Source organism: Dreissena polymorpha, chromosome 1 (assembly GCF_020536995.1).
Source record: "Dreissena polymorpha isolate Duluth1 chromosome 1, UMN_Dpol_1.0, whole genome shotgun sequence".
Lineage (NCBI taxonomy): Eukaryota > Metazoa > Mollusca > Bivalvia > Myida > Dreissenidae > Dreissena > Dreissena polymorpha.
Window position 1 is genome coordinate 168,008,683 of NC_068355.1, and position 25,704 is coordinate 168,034,386.

The following is a 25,704-nucleotide window of genomic DNA, read 5'->3' on the forward strand; positions in this document are numbered from 1 at the left end:
TTCGTTTATTTTCATTTCACAATTGGATTCCTGCTGTTTTAGTTGTTTGCGAAGATGTTCATTTCGTCTTTCTGCTCATTCAATTTGCATTTCATTTCGCTTATTGTTTGTGACAGTTTATTGTTTTCAATTTCTTTGTCAAATAACTCGCTCTCGACCTTTTCGATTCTTAAGATCATTGTTTTCTTACAATATACGCTGATGTTACTTTTAATTCACTTCCCGTAAAGCGAACTTCCAAATGGCACACACATTAACAGAATTCAAAGAACAAAAAATATTAAACATTTAAGACCATACTCAAAATCCAGTTTTGACACAAGGGTGCATACATTGAACAAATTTAGTAGAAAATATTAAGAGGATGTACTTACCATTAAACCATCTTGTATTTGTAGTTTCATGGAAAGACTCATGCATTCAACACATTTTTGCATTGTGGTGGTTATTTCATTAAATAATACATTTGCTAAGCAATTCGTATAGTGTGGTAGAACACAAAAATCTAGTGAACACAGGACTGGTATATTAAATAAGATATCAAATTAAGTCGAGTATTGAACACCTTGGTATCTGTAGAATTTGTTGAATTTATTCTATAGAGGATATTTGTTCATGTCAGTGTAAAGGGACCGCCAACCACAAACGACGAAATAAGAAACGTTCTAAAATAACGATTTTTTTTATATAATTAGTTTATATTGATTAAAATATCACGACTGGTATATTACATTACTTGAAAAAAGTTCTTTTTTTCCCAGTATATTCGGTAATAAAATTTCGCGATGTGAAATCGCAAGTACATCGCGAATATAGGTGATATAACGATATACACACAATAAATAACGCAAGCAGATATATGCAATTCACTACGCATGCAAAATTTGCATTCCTGGGTTTACCACGCGACGATGATGATCAATCTACTTGCGTTATTATAGTTAGACTGGTCGTTATCTGGTACCTGTACCCAGTAAAATTTTATGACCGAATATACTGAAAATATGAAACTTAACAACTTTTTCAAGTAATGTAATCAAGTCGTGATATTTTAATCAATATAAACCAAAACTAAAAATACGGTATTTAAGAATTTTCTGTGTTCTTCGTTTGTGGCTGACGGTCCTTTTAAGATCGTTTGTTATTTCACGAGTGAAAGACATAGAAAATATAATTTCATATATGATCACGAGTGAAATAACAAACGATCTTACACTGACATGAAATAAAATCTATTTCTTTTATGCCCCTTTTTCAAGAAAATATTTAACAGCTGTTTCTTTTCGCTAAAAAGTTACCCTTTTTCCCGTGGAGTTCCTCAATACATTTAAATACACAAAATGACGTCATTATTTCAGCAAAATTCTCCAGTTAAACTCTTTTACAATGTAAATAAACGGTAAAAAAAGCATAACAGAAAAAGAAATTTTCTTTGATTCGATGGAATACCGATTTTAATTCACTCGTGAATTATTATAACAAAATATGATAATCTGATATGATAATCTAAAATAGAAATAGTAGTTCCGATTTTTTTTATTTTCACCGCCGAAAATAACAATTTGTTTATTTTCACTGCTGGTATTTCACTGCAGAAATGTCATATTTAATCATAAGGTATAAAAGAAAAAAGAAAATCTTACAAATGTTTACCTGCGTTGTTCTGAATACTCAGTAGGGCAAGACGGTATCAAAACGTGCCACACTATAACAGTAGTTGTACAATAATGACGCAATAATGCGGATATAATGGACTTATTAATTATTGTCTACTTTCAACACACTGTACTGCAGAAATCACCCCTTAATTGACGCAAGTAGATGCTGGATTACCGGTAGATTGATACGTACTGTATATACTACTGTGGGATAACTGCATTCATACCAAGCAGCAATAGTATATATTAAGGTCGCATCAATAATACGTTTAGCTCACCAGAGTGCAACTTTCTCATGGTGAACTTTTGAGTCCGGCTTTTGTCCGTCGTGCGCATTTTGTTGCAATGATATTTTGACAAAGCTCATAAGTTGAGAACATGGCCACCAGGGACATAGCAGTTTCTCGTCTATCGATATAGTGAACCTATGTGGGCACTGTATACGTCACTGTTGTGTATAATCATCATGAGACTTGCTCAGAATCTTAGTTTTTTTATGATATCTCGTTTGAGTTCGAAACTGTTTTAATTTTGATGACTTTCTCAGAACATTGGTTCTAATAACATCACGGCTGAATTCGAAATGGAACCTGTCCTTGAAAAACATTGCCGACCGGAGGCCCTGCGGTTTTCATCAAATGTCAGAAGTGAATAATTGCTAACACGTTACAACTCTCATGTATTAACCAATATTCATAAAACTCACCAATTAATTTTGTGATAATATTTTCGGTTGGAATGGAACATTTTTCCGGCCCGAATCAAGGCCGCCAGGAGGATAGGCAGATTTTCCTACAGTTTTAGTGTTAAATCTTGTGATTGCTGTAGAAGTGAAATTGTTTGTCGAAGCTTCATGACACTTGATCAGAACATTCGTTCTTATGACATGTCTGCCGATTTCGAAAATGGTTCCAGTCCGTTGAAAAACATGGCCACCAGGGGCGGGAAAGTTTTTCTTGTATGTAAATAATATACCGTAGCTCTTTGAATCCTCTTTAAGTCACATTTTGTGTAAAAATCTTAAGAAAATTTGCCCAGAGCCTTCGCTCTAATGATATCTCGACCGAGTTTAAAATAGTTCCCGTCCGGTATAAATCATTGCTACCAATAGGCGGGTTAGTTTTCCATATATGACTTCATTGAAATCTTGGGAACAGTTTATTGGTCACATTAATTTGCCCAAATAAGCATACAACTTGTATCAACTTTTAATGATATCGCAAACGAGCTTGAAAATTGTTCCAGATAAACAGGAAGGTCAGAAGCTACATTTATCATACACGAATTACAAAAACTGATTAAAAAAGTTCCATAGGTTCTTATGTGGGAAAAAGCCATTCACTCCCAATTCAATTTGTTAAAAAAAAACGAAATATTTTTGGTGAAATAAATGTCATATGAAACTGTTTTCTTCTTACATGCATGTTTATCTTGTATTTTTGGTGGACTGCAATTTATAGCGATGAGGTTTGGTGCCATATTTGTGATAACCCTTAGCCTCTCATACGCATTCACGCGTAAAGCTTTCTACGAGAAAAAAATACTTTGCTGAAATGTTTGCTCATAATTCTGCATGATAAAATTAAGATTCTCGGTAAACGTCAGTCTTGATTATATAAATTTTAATTAAATTTAGTTTTACATGTTTTTTTGTTAGAACTGGACCTCAACGATTAAAAAATAAACAGAATAATTGAAGGTCACATTTAAGTCTAGGTATTATTGGCTAAGGGGGTATACAGACGTTAACAAATTATTTGGAGTTACGATGTACTTTGATTACTTTGCTCGTCTATGCTTTACACATTTTCCTCGTGTGAGTCAAAGAAAAAACTATAGGGTTTTTCCTAGAAGCGCGTTTTTTTTCTCGCTTTGGTACAAACGGCAGTTCGGTTTCATTTGCTGGTGTATGTTTAACGAAATAAATTGCTCAAATAAAAAAGAAATTAAGCAAAATTAACGAACTAGAGAAGCATGCTAACATATAGTTTACTGTTAATTGACCTCAAGTCATTGAAAAACTAGAACATTGTCATATTGTTGGAGGGCCTACGCCGTTTCCACAGACGATCATACAGACTATTGGTATTTCGGTTTTTATTTACTTATGGCAAAGCCCGCATTTTATAGGACAATGGTGGATATTCTCAGGAGTGCTACAAGCCAACCGAGAACAGATGCTACTATCGTGATCGTGCTCCAAACAGCGGGGATTGGGCGTTCGATGAGTGGTAGTCGCGGTGGTTGTTGAAGAAGTTGTTGTTGGCGCTGAAATAGAAACACTCGATGATACATTTTTTTTCGTTAGAGTAACACTTGCAAAGATGTATATATTCGTACGCACCAGACTGGTTCAATATGAAATATAGATATGCTTTATGCACCCATTCCTTCATAGGTGGCGTCATGAACCAGTTGTACTGTCTTTTCGTCTGTTCTAAGTTTTCTCTCTCTCAGTCATTACTACTCCATATATTGATGGATTATTTTAAAATAACTTACCACTTATGTTTACAATCCTACGACGACGTTCATCGTGTAACACACGCTGTCCTATCTTGAAAGGCAACTTCATATTTAAGTCATTTGTCAAATTGGCTGTCTCAACTTGATATTCCCTGTCTGAGTCATACTTTGAAAAATGCGATGGATTAATTTAAAATAACAAATGTAATCACTAATAAGACGACGTGTCGCATGTTACGCTCGTCTCCCTACGTTACAGGTAACGGTAACACTTAAAGTTAAAGGTCAGATATTGCCATAAAACAGATTGTCCGCAATGTAACCTTATCATTTAGCATTTTATTTAAGAATAACTTACCACTAAAGAATGACCACAGGAGGAGGATGAGTGTCGCGTTTATCGCACGTCTGATATCCTCAGTGGTCAATGTCACACGTAGTGGTCAACAACATAATTTGACCATAAACAGTTAGCTTATATAAAGTGGAATGTGCGTTAATTCGTGCCATGTGGACACATGATTTGTCCTAGTCAGTTTTCTTTCCCCTGTACAGGTTTTTGTACGAGTATGTTAAATGCATGTATGTTTGTTTTTAATAATAAATTGCTGATCGAGCTAGTGTTTTCTGGTATAAGGTAGGCATTGGTTTCGTTAAATGCCGTTTATAGTTTGTACCCTTTGTATTTCATAATAATGTATGTCTAGCATATCCGCGTGGGGTGAATTATACATACATTACACATGTATTCGTATACTGAATTGATATCATTTGGATGTTACATACGGATGTTGCACCGGTCCGTATCACAGCAGCTGGTGTGAACCGTGCTCGAACTTCGACCAACCATCAGCTCGTTATTGTGTGGAATGCACAGCTGTTAATACAAAATTCATTTGTACAGTTATAATTTGCATTGAACAAACAATTACATCGAAACGTTGTCGTTAGTATGCTTTATTGTCATGATCTTTATGATCATCACCATCTTTCCTTTTACCGGTACAGCTTTTTTCTGAAGTCCTCGACTGCAACTGTCTCTATAGTGGTCTACAGTATAGTCTTGCACAGCGAGTCGTGTCTGATGACGTGTTCAAAACAATCCATTTTTCGCCGTTAGATGATTGCCACAAGGGGCTCTTGTAGGCCAAAAAATGTTGCTGTCATGTTCCAGACGAACCAATTGGTACTCATTAGTATTGTGCTTCACTTGTGTTTAAATCCGTTCTGTGTCCTGCCCGAAACATCCAGGATTCGCAGTAGTAAAATAGAATGGAGACTTGAAGAGCTTGTAGTTGGTAGGAAAGGTGATGTATCTGCTTATCCACAATATGATCAGTCAGGCAATCGCTATTGCAATTCTTATTCGGACATGACCTGAAGTATTTAAAATGGTCATTTCTTACAGCTTCTCCCTGTTCACGTTGATGACTGCACCATGATCTTCGACTTCTCTTTGATGACCTCCATCCCATATGCTCCTGCTCTTTAATGAGTATCTACATACTCATGAGGTCGCTGAGTTCACTGCTTGTGCGACCCATTAGGTAAATGTCATCAGCGAGCGTCAACTTCGGGATATGTCCGCAATCGTTAGATAAAGAGATGTGGGGTCTTGGACAGTCTCCGGCATTATCTTCTTAGGAAGAAGATTAAACATGACGGGGTGAGCAGACATCTAAGAAGGTCGCCCACTTATGTCCTAAAGAAGTCAACAGTTTTTCCTTTGAGCAGTATTGTGCTGCTCTCTTTTCCATAGAGTTCTTAGAAAACTGCATCAGCTCTCCATCAATGTTGAACCCTCTCAACACCTGCCATATGCAATCATGCCAACGTGGGTCGAGAGCTTTGTTTAAGTCGATGAAGTTGTGGAAGAGCTAAATATGGTGCTGAAGGTGTTTCTCCATGATAACTCTGCAGAAGATCTGTTCCACTGGTTCTGCCTTGATTTTAGGATGACGATAGCATGACTTATCTGGGATGACTTATGTTTATAGTTTTTATGTGGTGCAGTTTTTATCGTAAACATTGTGGTTGCCGTTTTTCTAAAGGGGGATGACCGGAGAACTTTTAATGAATGTTAAACCCTCTCAACACCTGCCATATGCAATCACGCCAACGGGGTCGAGAGCTTTGTTTAAGTCGATGAAGTTGTGGAAGAGCTTAAGTTGGTGCTACAGGTGTTTCTCCACGATAATTCTGCAGAAGATCTGTTCCATTGGCTGTGCCCAGCTTTTAATCCAGCATACTCTTTTGCAAGCTGTTTTTCGTACCTTATTTTCAATCGGTTTAGGATGATGATAACATTACTTATCTGGGATGACTGATGTTTATAGTTTTATGTTGTGCAGTATTTCTCGCAAAACTTGTGGTTGCCGTTTTTTTAAGGGGGATGACCGGAAATTGGTTATACTTTTTAGTCCTTGATCACATCTCCCCCTAGATCTTCTAGCCAAGTGCCGTCACTGCTGCAATCGTTGCCGCACCACGTGACACTCCCGCAGATTATCCCGACTTCAGACTGCGCACTTCCTCCTACGTCTCAGTCTGAAGTATCGAAGAACTTACGTCGACAGCTTCTGATCTGGTTGTCGTTTTGAAGAAGACTTGGTTTAAGCGTGTTTTTATAGGAGTCACTGCAGTACCATCCATATGTTTTGGACTTCGGAATTCTTTATCCGGGTGTTCCCGTCAACGTCTGTAAAAACTCTCACCTCGGGCTAACTGGTCTTCATGAAGGTGACGAGGATAATGGAGGCCTTACAGCTGCATGTTGTCATCTGCTTGTCAATATTGATACATCGCCACTCATTCCATTCCTCCTTAGCATCTTTAATCTTCTTTCTCATCTCCGTTTTCACCTTCTGGTATTCTGTCCTAGATTTTAGGCTGGCAACCTTTGTACGCCTCAGCTTTTTTCTTTTGTCACAGAGGCCCATGATCAAGGTCGTCACCCATGGTTTGTTCTTTATTCTGTCCTTCCCAAGAACTTCTTCGGCCGATGACAACAGGCTTTCCTTGAAGTTGTTGGTGATGGTGTTGGACTTTTTAGTGTCTCGATTTCAAATCTAATGCGATTGTTCTTAGTGATGCACTTGATCTTTAACTTCAGCTTGATTGAGGATAGCACTTAGTCATAGTCGTTCCTGATGTATGCGCCAAGAAAAGATATTGTGTTTTATTGTTTTTGCTTGACTTGAACCGTTACGTTACCAGTTTGATATCAATCTGGTTGTGCACTTGCTCGATTTGAATATGCCATGTTGATGTTCGGGACGGTCTGTGTGGTTGCATTGTTTTATCCCGCGTTATCCTGCTACATGACGGTGGTGTCTCGCTGACACGTTTGAAAATGAGCCTGCAGTAAAATGGGGTGCAATTGATGCCGCTGTTTACTATCTCCTTCATAAGGATTTAAACAACCCGTGTCGATGTTTAGAATGTATTCTGTTGAAACATATTTTGTTCCCTTCTGTCTGTGGATGTTTTTCCGTAACCTAGCTATCTTACCTTGGATAGTTCGATGATGTAACAGTGGTAGCCTTTCAGCTAGTGAATCAGTTCTTGGACCTTGCTCAGCGCATAGTGTTCTCGTAGCATGTTCCTATGATTTTTCCTTTGTTGGAAACTTGATCGGTGGATTAGCTCCATTATTTTACTTCTCATATCCACCCTATAGACTTGGAGTGAAATGCGCGGTCGTTGATATTCAAGGCCCGACAGTTCCGTCTTTGTCTTTTTGTTGTTTTGTCCTCATAATTTCATCTCAATGATAATGAATCAATCTTGGCGGCGCCCTTCTCCCTGTAAAGAACTTGGAGCTGGTCGTACATAAGCATTCATTACTAACATGATCAAACAGAAGAAATAGTTTTTATTAAGCATTTGCTTTAAATCCAACGGGCATATCGGGAAATGATAAGTCCTTGCGGTGCTCGATCTACTTTTTTTTCAAAAGTAAAAGTAATTCGAACAAGTTTTTAAAATTAAGAAGTAAACATAAAATCGTATCCCTTACGTCTTTTGGCATGCATCCCGCGCGGAATCCATGAGAGGCGTCGAAGTCAAAGATTTCCATCACGTAACAAGCCTGAAAAACACGTTTGTAAATTGCTTTTGTAACTGTTCGGAAAAAAACAAAAACATTAGTACATCGCATTTATCCAAATCTCATTGGTCAGTGTATTATACGAAAATATAACATATCAGTGTGAAATATAATCTAATTTATGTTGACAATGTTTTTACTAATCCATTAAAACCGTTAAAAATCAACAACTACATATCCTGCACAAAATCAGAGAATGCTTTTCAAAAGCAGAATGTTTTATGCAAACGCAGTGTTTACTTTATGAAAGAAGTATTTATAACGCAAAAGAAGATTCGCCTACACACCAGCAAAATGCAATGTTATTTCACAACGGGTTTGCACGTGTTTCACTTACCTCGCTTACTTGACACGTGGTCGTCGCCCTGCATTCCGACAAGCTCCTAACCAGGGTGGGGCACGAGTAACACTCCACAGCTGGAATTAAATTAATAGAGAAGAATTGATCGACATATGGAATCCTGTGAAACTCAAATTCAATGTTGCACGCAGTTTTATTAGCAAAAGAGATTTATGCACAATAGGACTCTATGTAATTAGCAGATATATGCAGAATTAAATGGCATAACCTGAAAAGAGACAGCAAGGCCTCTATCACAAATGAAACAACTTAATAAGAGGAAAACTGATGGAGTGACTTTTCGAGATACAACTATTGTCAACGACCAGATTCGAGAATAGCTGAATTGTATAAATATTTGGAATATTTCCATGGAATTAATGAAGCAACGGACAGTAAAGATGCTGGTTTGCAACCACAGTCAAACAGTTCTACTAACAAATTAATGAGGAATAATGACCAAGTTTACAATAAAATAAAAACTTTCCCTAAAATCAGTTTTTCTCAATTTGTAAGAGCAGTTCTACCATTTTTAATGTTATGGGCTAAATAGGTTACACACAATACTTTTGTTTAGACGGTCTTCACATTCTTTCAAACATGTCAGTTTCGTAAAATGTGAGATGATTATATTCTACTTAAGTTACTGCTGGACTTTACTGCTACAAAAACCACACATTTCGATGATTCTTATAGGACAATCATTAAATCGGCTACTTCTTCTGAAACAATTACTACTACAACTATATCTTCTAATACTAATTGTAGTTTCTACTGTTTCAACGTGTAAATTTTCCAGTATATCAACAAAAATTGAACAAGAATGATTAGTATGTAAATGATTAAATGAATCTTATTTTGTATGTAGTATAATGTAACTCATATCCGTTTAATTAACGACCGTTTCGATTATGAAAACGCTGCAAGTAATTATCTTCAATGTTTTTAATATTTACATTTCTTTTGTTTTACAAAAAAAAATCACTCACATTTAACTCAGAAAACAGGATGACATGTTTGTTTTGCATGTTTAACTTAGTTTATTTTTATTTAAAAATAAAATGTAAGTTCTAAAAACTGACAATGCTAATTAAAATATAAATTCGGATCTTGCAAACACATGTAAGTACAAATAATACATAACATGATCAAAATGTATTTATTTCTTAATTTTCAGATGATACAAGTTTATTTATATGAAAAAATAACAAAAAAGCATAACGTTTACCTGAATTATCACAGAAAGCTTGGGTATTTATGCAATGAAAACCTTTTCGGTTTTTGTACGAAGCCACATCATAATGTGGCGCCTGTATGCAGATGTTACTACCATTTATGCAGTCAAATATATTCGGGAATCCTGCGATTGTATACACTTTTGCTGAACTATGTTTGTCTCCTCTGGTGATGGTCACAACGAATGTTTGCAATTGTTTTATGTCGACAATTCTGTCTAGTTGGCAGTGCCTACTGTTCATTTATAGAACCATGCAGTGTCACCAATGACAGAATAGTGTGCTCTTGAACATAACAATCTCAACGATGTACGGATATAAGACTAGGACTTAACGATGCCTTGAGTAACTGGACTCAGAACTATATTTATGAAATTATAGTGAGAAAGATGTTTTTATATTCCATCTTACCCCGTGTCATATCCTTAGCACATTTTTCGTGTTATTTCATGTGAAAGCTTTGAATGGAAATCACAGGGAGCACTGTTTGCAAAGTGCAAGTTAACACATAGTAATATAAGATGAACTAACTGATTACCAGAAACGAAAGTATCAGTCTACATAAGCATACGTGTTTTACTTTAGCACACAAGTTAAATAGATTCAATATCTGCTAATCATGCAAAAGCTATGAAGGATCCACGTAATTTATGTGCCATAAAACGCTGAGTTTGTTCATCACTTAATTGATCTATGTTGTATTTAACATAAATTTCAGTCAGTGCGACATTTTAACCAACGTCAACTGTTTTTTGACGGCGCATTAGTGGTATGTTTCAAACTAAGTACATGTGTATACAGTTTAATCATATTTAGTCGTTTGTTTAAACTATATTTCTGTTCTTTTTAACACAAAATATACTGTTTCAGTCGAGTTTTGATTTCTATATGTAATTATATCAGAACGTATGTTTAAAATTCACCGTTGGTATTTATAGGCTTTAAAACCTCGACGGCTCGAATTCAAGATCGCAAACAATTTTATGTGTTTTCCGACTTACGGCATCTTCCACAGAATCGTTTGCAGGCGAGCTCAGCGAGACTGTCGTCGAGGCAGAGGTCTGGTTTGCTTTGTTGCATCTTTTGACAGGCCAGCGTGTCGATGTCCTCACACGGCTTTGTCGTCGTTGTCATCAACACCGTCGTTGTCTGTGGGGGCAGCGTGGAGCCTGAATCATACATATCCGAGGTCGGTTTGCGTTTTCATGATTGGACTATTATATGTGAAACAATATCATTAGTCCGATCGTTCGTTAACACGTACAAACAGCATTAATTTTACTTTTGAAATAGTGTCACTTTTATATTATTCAAGAGTACACATGCGATCGTCTTTATTAAACACTCTTCCAAATTTGGAAGAAAACAATCGTCAAATCATGCCTAATAACTTACACAATCCGTAAATCGTTAGAGAAACATTTAATAGGGATAGAACTATATAGAACGGGGCATGTTTTTTCAAAAGAAACTTTGAAATAATTGTGTGGCTGATCCTGCTCTAAAGGACGTGCGTCTCAAGGCAACGAATTAAGTTAACACAATTTAAGAGCTATGCTACATTTTCCACAGTATTCGGGGCACGCCGATTCAGCAATCGGCGTTCCGCAGAGGCCCGGTTGCGTTGCATGCATGCGCACGCACGCCTGAGTGTCCAAGTCTGCGCATGCGTTCTGGCTATGGACTGAAGATATCATCAACATAATACAGCATGTAATCACGAACGGTGTCGACATACTTCTTGTTGGTACTGAAAAAACAAAATAACGCGAAATTCGCTCGTGACTTTGCCATGTTAATCAAAAAGTTCTCGAAAATGTGAAAGTTCCCGTATATAACATAAAAATATGAACGGTTTTAATAAATCAATAAAATATAATGACTTCTTTAAAGGGACCTTTTCACAGTTTTTGGCATGTATTGAAGTTTGTCATAAAATGCTTTATTTTAAATTTAAACATTGGTCCTAAAAATATCCACTAAAAACAAGAATACAAATTTAAAAAAAAGAAAAAAAGTAACCCTCAACTGGGCTCGAACCACTGACCCCTGGAGTCCTGGAGTAAAATATCTTCCGCCTAGACCACTCGGCCATCCGTTCTCATGCTATGGGGAGTTTGATTTTTTTACTTTATATAAGCAATCCTCGTAGTTTCACAAAATATAACGACAACAACAGAACTTTCCAAATTATTCAATCGTTTCGCGTTGCAACGCTTTATAATTTTTAAGTTTTCAAATTTTCAAAAGATGCATATAATGGATATTTTAGAGCATGGTAAATGTTCAGTATTACTATTTCCTCACAAATATCATAACTAAAACGAAATGTTGCGATTTTTAAACAACTGATTTAATTTTGTCAATTTTCCAAAACGTGAAACGACCCCTTTAAAACAGGCGTAACTTTGTTAAAACTATGTTCCAAACGGCCGATAGTGTTAAGTAAACGCGGATCGGAGCTTTGCGTCAATATTGTCCAACTAAATGTATGTAATTTTTATCCCCCGCAAAAGGCGTTGGGATATAGAATTACGTTGTTCGTCAGTCTGTCCCTCATTCCTTCAGTCTGTCCCTATGTCACAGACATTTTGGGATGTATCTCAGAAACTATATAAGACATCAACTTATACATGATATATACTTCATGGATGTATATACATATCAATGAGAAGAAGGTCCATTCATAATAACATCACCCTACACGTTCTAAAATACGAGTTATTACCATTTGTAGTTTGTGTAAGATGAAACTGTTCATGACTAAATCTCAGATAAAAGGTTCCAATATAAAATTGCATGTGGGTGTTGCAGGAAACTAGAAAAAGTGCCATGCACACGAACTATAAACCAACATTTTCTTGAGTAAGACTTACTGACAGTTGTTGTTATTATATGCTGTAACTGGTTAGGGCTATATCTCAGATACTATAACATAAAACTTCATGGATGTATAGATATCAATGAGGACAATTGCCTTGCACAAGAACTATAACCCTATACTATAAGTAAGACTTATTTCCCTTTGTTTGTTTTGTAATATAATACTCTTAGCAAAAGTAATAACCATGAGAATTGCAATTCATAAAAGCAATTACTGTACACTTCTTTATTTTTTTTAAGGATTATACCGTATATCATGGGATTGCACCCACATATAAACCAAATTTATTTGGCTGGGTATATTAATTCGATGAATTTTGTTATTGCTTATATGACTTTAGGTTTTTAATTTAAATCTTTGAAATTCTGTTTCCTGAGGAAAACGATTATCGTTAAAAAGATGTGCACATTCTTAAAGATTGCTAGCTAATGTTTCACGTATTGTAGTTCAGCCATTTTGAGTAATAAAATAAGACAATACAACCTATACATTTTGGTAAAAACGTTAACGAAAATTAGCAATCACATACCACGACCGTCCTGTTATATGTCCAAGTGCTTTAGAATTTGAGCACTCTTCGTGTACGTATCTAACGGGGTTAGATGGATTCTATTACACTTAAGATAAGACGGCATGATTTGGAAAGTGTTAAAGTCACACTGACGATTTGTTACCGGTCGTATTCGATAAAAACGTTAATATCATAAAGCCTAGTTCACAACTTTTAGTTATGTTATACGATTCAAATTAGGCCAGTGTTTTTTTTTGGATCAAAATTAGCCCAGTTGACTTCAAAAACATAATACATGGTCATATAATAATTTTTGTATTGCATTAATGACAACCGACCAAGGCCCGTATTCACATTGTCCATCGGCCACTAAACAGCTAGTGGGTATATGAAAGAAATATCATGCCAGTTCATTATTTCATTTTATCTCAGGTGATTTTGAATCCAGTTTTCGTTAAGTTTCCATTAAGTAAATTAATGCACACACGTAAGCATAATTCAAAAGTACAAAAAAAACAACTTTTTAAAGATCATACTATACGTGAAAATTAATACTTTTGAAAATTAATAAAAACTTACCGTGAATATCTCACAGACGCTGTGCAGCAGGAATATACGCCTGAAAGTGAGATACATGTAGGAATGTTACAAGCTATATCACTGTACGTTCACAAAGCTCAACGAGTATCAATTTGACACATTCTTGCGATATTCACCTTCGCAGTTGGAAAAACAAAACGTGTAGGTGTTCATTGAATTATATAACTCTAAATGTACTCCACGAATATTTATATTCAGTTTTTGTTACAATTAATTGTATACTTGTCGTTAGGCTTTGAACAAGAAGATAAAACAAAGGGTTAAAGAATCCATACACGCATCAACCTCTTATCAAAGTCCAGTGCCATTACCTTTCATTAGAATCCTTCAATACTGTTTACTATTTTTAAATATGTTTATATCTAATATTCTTTAAGCATGGAGTCAAATCGCAAACATATTAGAAGACAACACTATTGTAAAACTGTTTTATGGAATAATATTAAAACAACACAAATAATAACACCTTGTTTTATAAAGACTGGTTCGAACAAAGTATTAAGTATGTCGGTCAACTGTTTGATTACCGAATACACGATTTGTATGCCTTCGATAACATATACTGCTTATATGAAATACATACAAGAACTTTTTAATGTATAACACACTATAAAAAGTATAAATCACTTACAAAAACCCTTTGATAAACACAAATAACACTCCAACTAAAAAAAAACAATTTCTGCAAAAACTCACAGCAAAACTAAAAAAAACAGACATTTATACAATAAACAAATAATAAATAGCATAACCGAACCATCCAAATTCCAAATTAAATGGTTAGCATTTTCCAGTAGCAGGAACTAAATTGCAAAGACACATTAACTATGTTTTACATCGAAACAATCGACGACACACTTAGAGACACTTATCACAATTACCTCACGTCGAATTTGCTCTCTTTTTTTATTCATTTAACAAACAAACAAGCAAATGGTTTTCAATTAAATAAATATGAAAAGAAACGGGTTTTTTAAAACGGCGTGTATCTAGTATTTTTGTAGACTGCAGTAGATTGATGAGCTTTTGGTGCGTTTATTGAACATAACCGTGAACTCTCACGAGCGTCTGTAAAGCTTAAAACGAAACTAAACAAGCTTATGTGGTGTAATGTTTGCTAAGAAGTCAGACCGATTGAAAAAATACGAAAGTCTTGATTAACTATAATTTTCAATTAAATTAAATGAAAAATACGGATACGTGTTTGTTTGACCATTGCAACGACGAATAAACAGAAAACATGAGCTGTGTTTGTGACACTCAGTGCCCCCTACTGCGCCGGTTTGAAGCCATATATTTGACCTTTGATCTTGAAGGATGAATTTGACCTTGTCCTTAAGCCACTCAAAATGTGCAGCTCCATGAGATACACATGGATGCCAAATATCCAGTACAATTACCTCACATTTTTTATGCAACTAATCTTACTCTTATTCATGTGACTTCTGCGGCGAGAATATTGAAACATTAGAAAATTTATTTTGTGACTGCAAACACATCCATCTTTAAACAACAGCATCTAAACGTTTGACTATTCCTCTTTAATGCTAGTTTTGGAATTAACTCGTTACAATCTACAGAGGTTAATAATGTAATACAATTGTATTATTACATTTATGAAATATGTTTTCTTCAACATGAAATACAGGAATCTTAGCTTAAATTGTTTTATATTTTAAAAAGTTAAAACTAAGATTGAATAAATAGCCCTCAGCTATAATAGATTGCATATTTTGTTAGCGAAAATGGAATCGAATTAAATTTAAATTATCCATGTATATACTATTCACTTAATGTATATTGTTTAGCATGTCAGTATTTTGAAATCGTTTAACATTCACTTGAAGCATAACACATACTAGTGTTACTGATATAAATGTAAACGTTTTGAAAGGTAAAGAAATAGTATAAGCAAAGATGGCGATCATTAAACATGATGCGTATCTTGTGGAGGATGAAGGAGATAGTCGATGTATCACGATTGTAATTGGAGTCATGAAATCAGGTAAAAAACTCATGTATTTTGGTAAAACATGTTAAGGAAACGTATCTTTTTCACATACCACGATCGTCCTCTGTTAAATTTTCTAATGCTATATACTTTCAGATATCTGTGCGTACGCTCGCAACAAACTAAGAAGGATAATATTAAACTGTTGATAAGATGGCCCGATTCGGAAAGTGTTAAAGAAACACCGAAGGTTTAGTCATGCGGCAAATGCGTTGGTATTATTTGTTGTCATTTGCAACTTCTGGTGCAAAGTATATCGTCACAACTTATATCATCATATCACCATAACATCGCTGTTTAACACACACATTAAATACACCTGAACGCAGAAACGTAAAAACTACGCAATTACTTTATACGAAGAGAAAAGTATCTTAAAAGTAGAAATTTAATTAAAGTTTAAACTTGCCATTCAAATATGTTTACCTCACTCGTTTGCACTGATAATGCCCCTACATTGCAGTTACAGAACAACACTAAATGATTTCCTTTCGTGTGCGTTGGTCGCCTATTTAAGGGCGAAGCTGTTTACTGTCATTTGGTATAAGATATGAATTAGTTCAGTTGGATTCAATAGTATTATACATGGTCATGTAATACGACTAGTATACCTATTGTTCTAACTAAAACCGATCAGGGTCCGTAATCGCATTGTGTATTGACCATTAAACTGCTTTTGGGTATGGGCGTCATGTAGAGGAAAGACATCTTCTCCTAGTATATGATTAAATGTTGTATCACAATATATGCTTCTGTTAAGGTAACTTTCAACTGTATATGTCCCGTTAACAGATTTGTTCCAGCACGCGCGTACAATGAATTTAAAAGTACAAAAATATTCAACTTTTAAAACTATTATAAAAAAATCTCTGACGCAAGTGGTGTCAGTCAAGATTTTTGAAATTATTTCATAAACAATTTTATATAAATCATGTAACCCTATGGCCTTGCCGGCTTTGACCAGAGCGTCATAGATTGAAGAAACTGTGTAGAGGAACACTAGACGACGTTGCTTACCAAATAGTACATTCCTGATTGTTGCAGATTCAGAGAAGACTGAGGCATTAAACCCATTTTTACATGACGTGGTAATTTCATAAAATAAAACATTATTTTATTTCTAAGCAATCCTGTATTATGTATGTAGAATAGTCTGAATACGTAAAATACGACTGAAAACAATGGCTAAATAAATTTAAAAACTAATTCCGTCGAGCATTGAACAAATATATATCTGTATAATTTGTTGAATTTATCATAAAAAAAATAATAACAAACTCTTACTCTTACTTTTAGCTCCCCAGAGCGCAACGTTTTCATGGTGGCTTGTCCGCCGTGCGTTGTCAACATTTGCCTGGTTTACTAGAGGTCACATGTTTTGCCTATATTCATTACTTTTGACGGAAAATGTTTCCAAATGAAATATCTGACGAGTGGTGTATTTGGTATGGGGGTAAAAACTATGTTAATAAGCAAAATGGTATCGGGGTAAAAACCTATTAATAAGCCGATTTATAGAAAAAGCTTATGAACACTTTTGATGTAATTTTTTCCCACTCTTTATGAAACGTAGTCGAAGCATATTTGTATATATATTTTGGCCGAGTTTGGATATTGATCCGGTCCATTGAACATATGGCCGCCAGGCAGTTTGTACGTCTTAAATGGACATGGTGATTCCCTGTAAAAACTCAACAGATAACATTTTTTACAATCTTCATGAAACTGACAAAGAATCGTTTTTGTTATAATATCTCGGTTGAGTACCGAAATAGCTTAATTTTAATGAAATTTGCTCAGAACATCGATTCGTACAAAGTTATTCTGAGTTACTCTAGGAGATGCATTTGTTGTCCAAACTTCATGCAACTTTCTCTGATCATTCGGTCTAATGATATCTCAGCCGATTTTGAAAATTAACGAAAATTATGGCCACCATGCATTTTTTATTAAAATTAAATGATATCTCTCTGTCAGGTTGTTCAATTTCTTGAATTGTTGATTGCAAATTTAGGAGTTTTGAATCCATATTTTCAATGCGACAACACAAACTATCTAACATTGTCAATTTTGACAAAATTTGCTCATTTATCGAACCTTTAAAGTTTTGTCTATCATCCTGACTAACTCCTGCTGTAGCAATTTCATGAATAGTTGTACTACCACCTGACTGATACATGTTTAAATTACTATCAACATTTCTATCGTCACTATTTCGACACAATCTAGGACTTTGTATTATTCTATGTGATCTCGTTTCCATATTGAAAAAAAAATTATAAATTTGTTTGATATTTAGAGCAAAACGTGAGAAATGCATGTAATATATTTAACAATTTTATTTCTAATTTTAGAGCGATCCGTGATGGGAACAGTCTAATCATGCAAGACAAGACACAACAGCAGAAGATTTTGGTTTTCATTGTCATTTTTAATAAACAACAAAATGCTTTGTGTTCATTTCAATTTGGAGATTCTATACTGTTCAGTACTCTGTAGCACATCAGCTTGCTTTAAAAAAAAACACATTGTCCCAAATTAAACATTAAAGCAAGTATAAAACATCGTTTTCGTGGGTTACCTATAAACTTAACCCCTTAACCCCTTTCTGACACCAATGTAATGCCGGTCCGTCTGGTGGCCGTCAGACGGCGCCAACACCACAAACAACTAGTTGAAGCAAAGAAAAATAATTATATTGAATAAGTTTAAATATTTATTTTGTTTAAATTTACAAGTCATTCTATGTTTCTTTAATTATTATTTGTCTAATCGCTAGCCTCACAATCACAAGTTATCTACCTTAAAATCCATTTGTCCAACACAGCCGTTCTCTACGAGTGCCCAAAAGGTACTGAAGCCAAACGACAGTTTGTCCCTATTTATACTCGTAGTAAGAAGACGTCATACGCACAATTCAATGAATGACATCATATGACTAAGCACTTTATTTGGATAGTTGCCCATTACGGGTGCGCTACCTTAACTCGTTATACAATCACATTGAAAAAAAAGCAAACTTGGCAGATAATGGAAGAAGAGATTTACGCATAAGGAGACTTCGTGTGATTAAAAGAGCTATGCATAATTAAATGGCATTACCTGAAAAGGGACAGTAAGGCCTCTATCACAAATGAACAAACTTAATAAGAGGAAAACGGATGGATCGAGATACAACTATTGTCAACGACCAGAATTTGAGAATAACTGAATTATATAAATATTCGGAATAATTCCATGGAATTAAAGGAGGAACGGACAGTAAAGTTGCTGGTTTGCAACCACAATCAAACAGTAATAATAACAATTTAACGAGGAAATATGACCATAAGTATAACAAAAACGTTCTCTTTTACTCAGTATTGCGCCGTTTGTACTGCTACAAAAACCGCTTCTTATAGTAGTTTCTACTGTTACAACTTGTACATTTCCCAGTTTAACAACAAAATAAAACCAAAAATGAACACAAAGGATTAGCTTTTTAAGTTAAAATGAAAGTTATTGTGTATGTGGCATGCTGTAACCCTTTAAATATTCATTTTAGAAACTACCGTTATGACTATTAAAATGCTACAAGTAAATATCTGTTTTAATATGTCCATTTGTTTTGTTTACAAAACATCACTCATACATTAAACTCAGAAAACAGGATGACATGTTTGTTTTGCGTGTTTACCGTTGTTTATATTTATTCAATAACTGTTAATTATAATAAATTAACCATGCTTATTAACTCATGAGTTCGGATTGTGCAAATATACAAATAATACATCACATGATCAAAATGTATTTATTTCTTTATTTTCAGATGATACTTGTATATTTATATGCAATTAAAGAACAAAAAAAGCATAAAGATTACGTGGATCATCACAGATAGCTTAGGTTATTATACCTTGAAAACCTTTCCGGTTTTTATACCAAGCCAAATCATAATGCGGCGCCTGTATGCGGATGTTTTTACCCAATCTACAAGCTAAGTTGTCGTTCCATGCTCTCACATACAATCTCTGCCATCACAAGAAAATCCTACCAAGTTTGTTAGGATTTTATTTTGTTTAAGTATTTATTATGAAAACATTTATCATATTCCTTTATACTTTGAAAATGTATAAGTTTAGGTTCATAATAAAAAAATACCTAAATAAAAAAGTAAGCAATAACAACGGGAAAATAAGTGTACCACGTGGCTCGACTATCATCACGTGGTTGGTTATGGCGGCAGGGATTTGATCCAGCTATGCTGGTTCTAGTCAAATCTCTGCGCGGCGGTTGGTTTTTACCATTTATGCCGTAAATTAAATATATATTCGGGAATTCAGCGACTGCATACTCTTTTTGCTGAACTCTTTTTTCCGCTGGTGATGGCCACACAACGAATTTGTGAAACTGTTTTATGTCGACAATTCTGTCATTTATAGAAACTTTGAGTGTCACCAATTAAATAAAAGTGTGCTCTCGGACAAATATCAACGCTGTACGGATATACGACTAATACTTTACAGTGCCTTGATTAGCTGGTCCAAGAACTTTATGTATGGAATTTATAGGAATACATTTATTTTCTTGCTTCTTTCCACGTGTCATATCATTATCACATTTTTCGTGTTATTTCTTGTGAAAGCTCGGAATGGAAATCATGGGAAGCACTGTATGCAAAGTACACGTTAACACATAGTAACATAAGATGAACTAAATGACTACCAGAAACGATAGCAGCAGTCTTCACTGATATAAGTGTCGTACTTAAGTACATATGTTATAGGTATCCAATCTCTTTTCATCATGTACACGTTGTAAAGGATTCCGGTAATTCGCGGGCCTTACAATGCTGTGTTTTTTCATAAGTTTATTATTTGGTATTAAAACTATATTTCATATATATATTTCAATTTATTCAAGCAATACACACCAGTTTATTGTTTTATGATCGCGCATTAGTTGTATGTATCAAACTAAGTATATGTGTATACATTTTGATTATATTAAGTTTATTAGGGGTGTTTATCATCGTAATGAATGTGAATGCTATTATTAATATGAATTTAAGTCTTAAATTTAAGCGTTTTAATTTCACAGGAACATGGTTATCGTTAAAAAGATGTGGACATACTTAAACATTGCAAGCTGATGTTTAACTTGTTGTATAACAACCATGTTGGGTCCGAAAATTCAGACAATACAGCCAAAGCATTTTGGTAAAAAACGTAAACGAAAATTAACAATCACATACCGTGACCGTCCCCAGTTAAATGTTCCAGTGCTTTAGACTTTCAGATCGCTACGTATTCGTTTGTTACGGATTGTATCACACTAAAGATAAGACGGCGCGATTTGGAAATTGTTTTAGTCACACTGAAGGTTAGTTACCGGCAGTAAGCGACAAATACGTTAGAACTGTAAGGCGTCATTCGCAACTTCAAGTTATATTCTACGATCCAAATTAGTACAGTGTTATAGGATAAAAATTAGCCCAGTTGACTTAAATAACATAATACATGGTCATATAATAATGTTTATCTTGCATTTACGACAACCGTCTAAGGTCCTTCAAAATGTTCATCGGCCACTGATCAACTAGTGGGTATGGACGCAGAGGAAAGAAATATCCTGCTAGTACTTTACATTTCGTCTCACTCTCGGTTAAGGTGATTTGGAATCCAGTTTTATTTATGTTTCCATTAAGAAAATTAATGCACACATGTAAATAGATTTCAAAAGTACAAAGCGATTCAACTTTCTGAAGACCATAATATAATTGTAAATTAAAACTTTGTGAAAATGGTCAAAAACTCACCGTGAATATCTCACAGACGCTTTACGCAGGAATAAACTTCTGAAAATCAGATACATGTAGTTATCTGACAAGAGATCTCACTGCAAGTTCAAAATGCTAATTGAGTATCAAGTTAACCCATTAGTGCGATATTTACATTCAAAGTTAGGAAAACAAACACGTTTATTTTAAAATCAAATAAACGAAATCTAAATGCACTTTATTAATAGATACATGAATTTTCGTTCCAATAAATTTTATACTAGTCGTTAGGCATTCAACAAGATGATAAAACAAAAGGTAAACGAATCCATTTACGTACCCAGCTCTTATCACAGTCCAATTTCATAATATGACGTTTCCTTAGAATCCACTAAATACTTTTAAATCTTAGATGAAATGAAATAATTATTTTTTGAAACATACAGTAAGATATAAGGGATTGGTAATGTAAGGCAACTATGTTAACAAGCCTTTTTGATTTAGTGACCAATTTATTGACATAAACAAATTACAGTATACTACCAACGATATCTCTACGTGCTCTAATACTTATACTTATGGAGTTATGCTCCGAGAAAAAAGAATAATAACCTTGTCAAAATTGAAAAAAAGCCGTGGTCCGTTTGCTCTGAACCTCCTGTCAATCCACTGTCTGATAATTTAACGTACATTTGAATGTTTTGAGTTTTATTCCACACAAGTAGTAGACGGGCGGACAGTTGTAAGGCATATGGATGATGTCATTATCAGAAAGGGACAATTAAGACTTCAACTAACAGTTTAAAAATTACTGGATTTTTTTTCGGACTTTTTGGTGATACATGTTATAAAAACAACAGGGCCTAAGATCCTATGTTGCTGAACTGAAACATGAAGAAACCGACCTATACAGTATAGGTTTTGTGATGTTTGTGTAATAGCTGTGAATGTTGTATCGGAGTTTAACTCAGAGTGGGGCCGATATTGACACCAGGGACATGACTTGAACAGATTTTGTAGAGAAATTTTACCCTCTCGGTTTCAGAGATTAAGATTTTTAATCTTATGTACTGTCTAAGTAGAAATAAATCATGCGACGCTGTAGTTAGTTTTGAGCCAAGGGACACAATGAAAAACAAAACTTAGAAGAAGAAAAGTATTCAATTGTACACACCAAATATAAACTACTAACTCTTAGGGTTTCAGAGAAGGTTTTGTTAGTTTATCGTTTTTAAATATAAAAGATTTCTTAAATAAATTGGCCCCTGCGGGGTTTGCAAGTTTTTAACCTATTGGCATGTTTTAATCAGACAATAACCAACGGTAGAGCTGGGCCGAACGTCTATTATATGCCCGCTGCCGACATAGTCTTTGGAAAGGCCATCGGTCTATAATGCGGCTAGGGCCGATAATAGACGTCCGGCCAAACTCTACCGTGTGTTATCGTTTATATTGCATATAAAACGTTTTCGTTCCTTCATCGAACTAGCTTATCGTACTGTTGTTTTCCTTTAATTGATTATGCCAGTTATGACGTTTCTCGTGTGACGTATTTCTGTGACGAAACACGCTAGTTTAAGCTAGACTCTTTAGATTTTAGAGACAACAACTCGGACGTGGCGGTTTATTTAACAGTCACACATGTTTAAAGCATCGAACGAATCCAAAGGGTATTTTGGAATTCGGGTTGTTTGGTAAAATGCATTTGATAATCAAAGCGCTGGAGAAACTGAATTTGTTCGCTGTTGTACAATTTTAGACGCAACTCAGTTTTCAAAATTATGTTATAGCTTTTCATATCGCAAGTTTGAAATGACCACAACCCATTCAACTTTATAAAAAGTGTGTTTTAAAGCACAGGTCGATATGTGTGTTTTTTCAAATCATTGATACAGCTAATCAGTGTGCACAGGCTTATCTTATTTGACATGCATTAAGCCCCGTTTTCCCTGAAAGCAGCCAATATGTACAGATTTCAATAATAAACACTAGACTGGTCAACGTTGTCTTACAAGCTGCTAAATACACACTATGTAGTGTACCAGTGAGAACAGGCAGATGAAGTGGTTAGAGCAAACGCTTTAAGAATGTGTCGTCTGCTAAATTTTTCTGCAGTTATCCACACAGGCAGTCATGGGTTACGGTTCCTACCGTAGCTAAGCCATACTGATTTGCAAAATTGCGTCTGCATTATTTGTGAGCTTTGCTCACAAATAAAAATATTTTCAATAAATTTGACAGGTTTGCAATAAATTTAGATAAAAGGACGGACAAATAGAAAATAGAAGTGCCTTTTGGTGTATTTTTTGGTTAAAAGCATTGTCAATGAGGTAAGCGTGTCGTTTACCAAAAATGAGTTTAATTATGACTTCTGTTCAAGCTCAAATAGTCCCATCAATCAAATCTTCAGTTCATTTTCAGTTGCATCAATATTTGAATTATCCCAATTGTGTGCTACACTTTATAATTGTTTGTCCAGTTGAAGGTATGCGATCCGATTCTTTTTAGATAAGAAAATACAGCCCATGGGTCGATATGGTCATATAGGCCCGCCAGGCAGAAATAACGGCCCGCTCGCGACTTCAATTTGTTACTTCTTTGTGTAACCAGCATAAGACGTTACATGCCAAATAACAATTTGCTAAGTTTTACGTTTTAGTTTAAACCTATTTATTTTAGCTCGACTGCATAGAAAGGATAAGACTTATTTGAAACGCTCTCGACTCCGTTTCCTGGGCTTACAACCGGTACTAAGTGTCTATGGGGGAAATCTAAAGAATACTCCCACAGTGGGCATCGAACCAGTGACCTTCCGATCGCAAGGCGGACTTTTCTAACGATTTAAGATAAGATTTTGAAAGTTTCACTATATACATTTACGAAAAACAAGTATTCATAAAGCTACGGTCTTAACTCCAGAGGCATTATCTGTGTCTTAACTCCAGAGGCATGATCTGTACACACTTGAGGATCACTGAAGGATGGTAAACTAAAAAGCAAACCCATGGCCTTAGCGGTTTTAGATAAGATTTTTGAAGTTATTTACAATATAAGTTTTTTAATGTGTTAAATCAAACATCTATTAATAAATATTATTATGTTTTTAAATAGATCTGATCTTTTCTCTAACAAACAAAAATTAAAAGCTAACCTCGCGATTTTCTTACATCGAGCAGAAGCTTTCTTTGTAGACAATATATTGTTTAAATAAAAATTATGTTACTGACCCTCTACTGGAGAATGTTCACATAACAACCACTTTCCTAAATAATATACTTCGATTTATCGTATATAATAATGATTGTTTGATATTTGTGTAATTCTCTTATACATAAGCTCACATGTTATTCCAAAATGGCATTTTTTTGTAACCTGTGAAAAAGAATAAAGTACTGTTCAGCTATCCCGTGAATTTACTTTACCGGACACAAGCTTATTTGTTTGTCTTATGATTTGGACAAAAGCGCACTCGGACATTCACTCGTCATAAAATTCGACACTGATAAACTAAGTCTCAAACCTGAGGCTAAATAATATTGTATTCTATATATGTTTAAAATAGCCGAAAGTCACTTTAAATAGAATTGTTTGAAACAAGTCGATACATGTTTATTTGATAACACTTTTATGCATTCTCTAACTATTGACTTTACACTAAAAAAATTACCCCAAGAAGGACCAATGATGGGATTTCAGTATAAATGTCACAATTACTTAAGCGTTGAATACCGTTTGTAATAAAAATTAACATGACTTCTATAAAGGACATTTACTTATATGCCGAAATAATTTTACAGAAATGTTTCTTCGTTAGGACATTCGACTTCACCATCCTACAAATCAGCGCCTTCTGGCAAGTGCTGTTCTCGAGGTATGATAAGGAGGATGCAGCACACGCACAGGGACTAGCACTGATGCTTTCCAAGACGGAACAGCGAGCGGTCATCGGGTGGGAGGCGCGCGGACCACATATAATGACAGCCTCTTTTCATACAAAGACGAAAGGGATCAACATGGAAATAATCCAGTAATACGCCCGACGAACGACAGTGAAGTGGACTAGAAGTACAACTTTAACAACTGTCAACCATCATACAGAACAGACCAAAGGGAAACATAATTGTTATGGGAGA

General features: G+C 35.0%; 1 protein-coding gene across 2 annotated transcripts; it reads right to left on the reverse strand.

The window, feature by feature from the left end:
* Positions 1–2,803: 2,803 nt before the first annotated feature.
* Positions 2,804–21,106, reverse strand: LOC127860193 (uncharacterized). Of its 2 annotated transcripts, XM_052398117.1 has the most exons (8): positions 21,047–21,106; positions 13,782–13,821; positions 11,369–11,557; positions 10,809–10,976; positions 8,570–8,649; positions 8,143–8,214; positions 4,911–5,001; positions 2,804–3,926 (listed from the first exon to the last, which is right to left on the reverse strand). In XM_052398117.1, the coding sequence occupies exons 3-8, from the start codon at positions 11,541–11,543 to the stop codon at positions 3,760–3,762; spliced, it is 753 nt and encodes a 250-aa protein (XP_052254077.1). In that variant the 5' UTR covers positions 11,544–11,557; positions 13,782–13,821; positions 21,047–21,106; the 3' UTR covers positions 2,804–3,759. The 2 variants fall into 2 exon arrangements, with proteins under 2 accessions (XP_052254077.1, XP_052254085.1); XM_052398125.1 differs by lacking the exons at positions 13,782–13,821; positions 21,047–21,106 and adding an exon at positions 13,221–13,339.
* Positions 21,107–25,704: the final 4,598 nt, after the last annotated feature.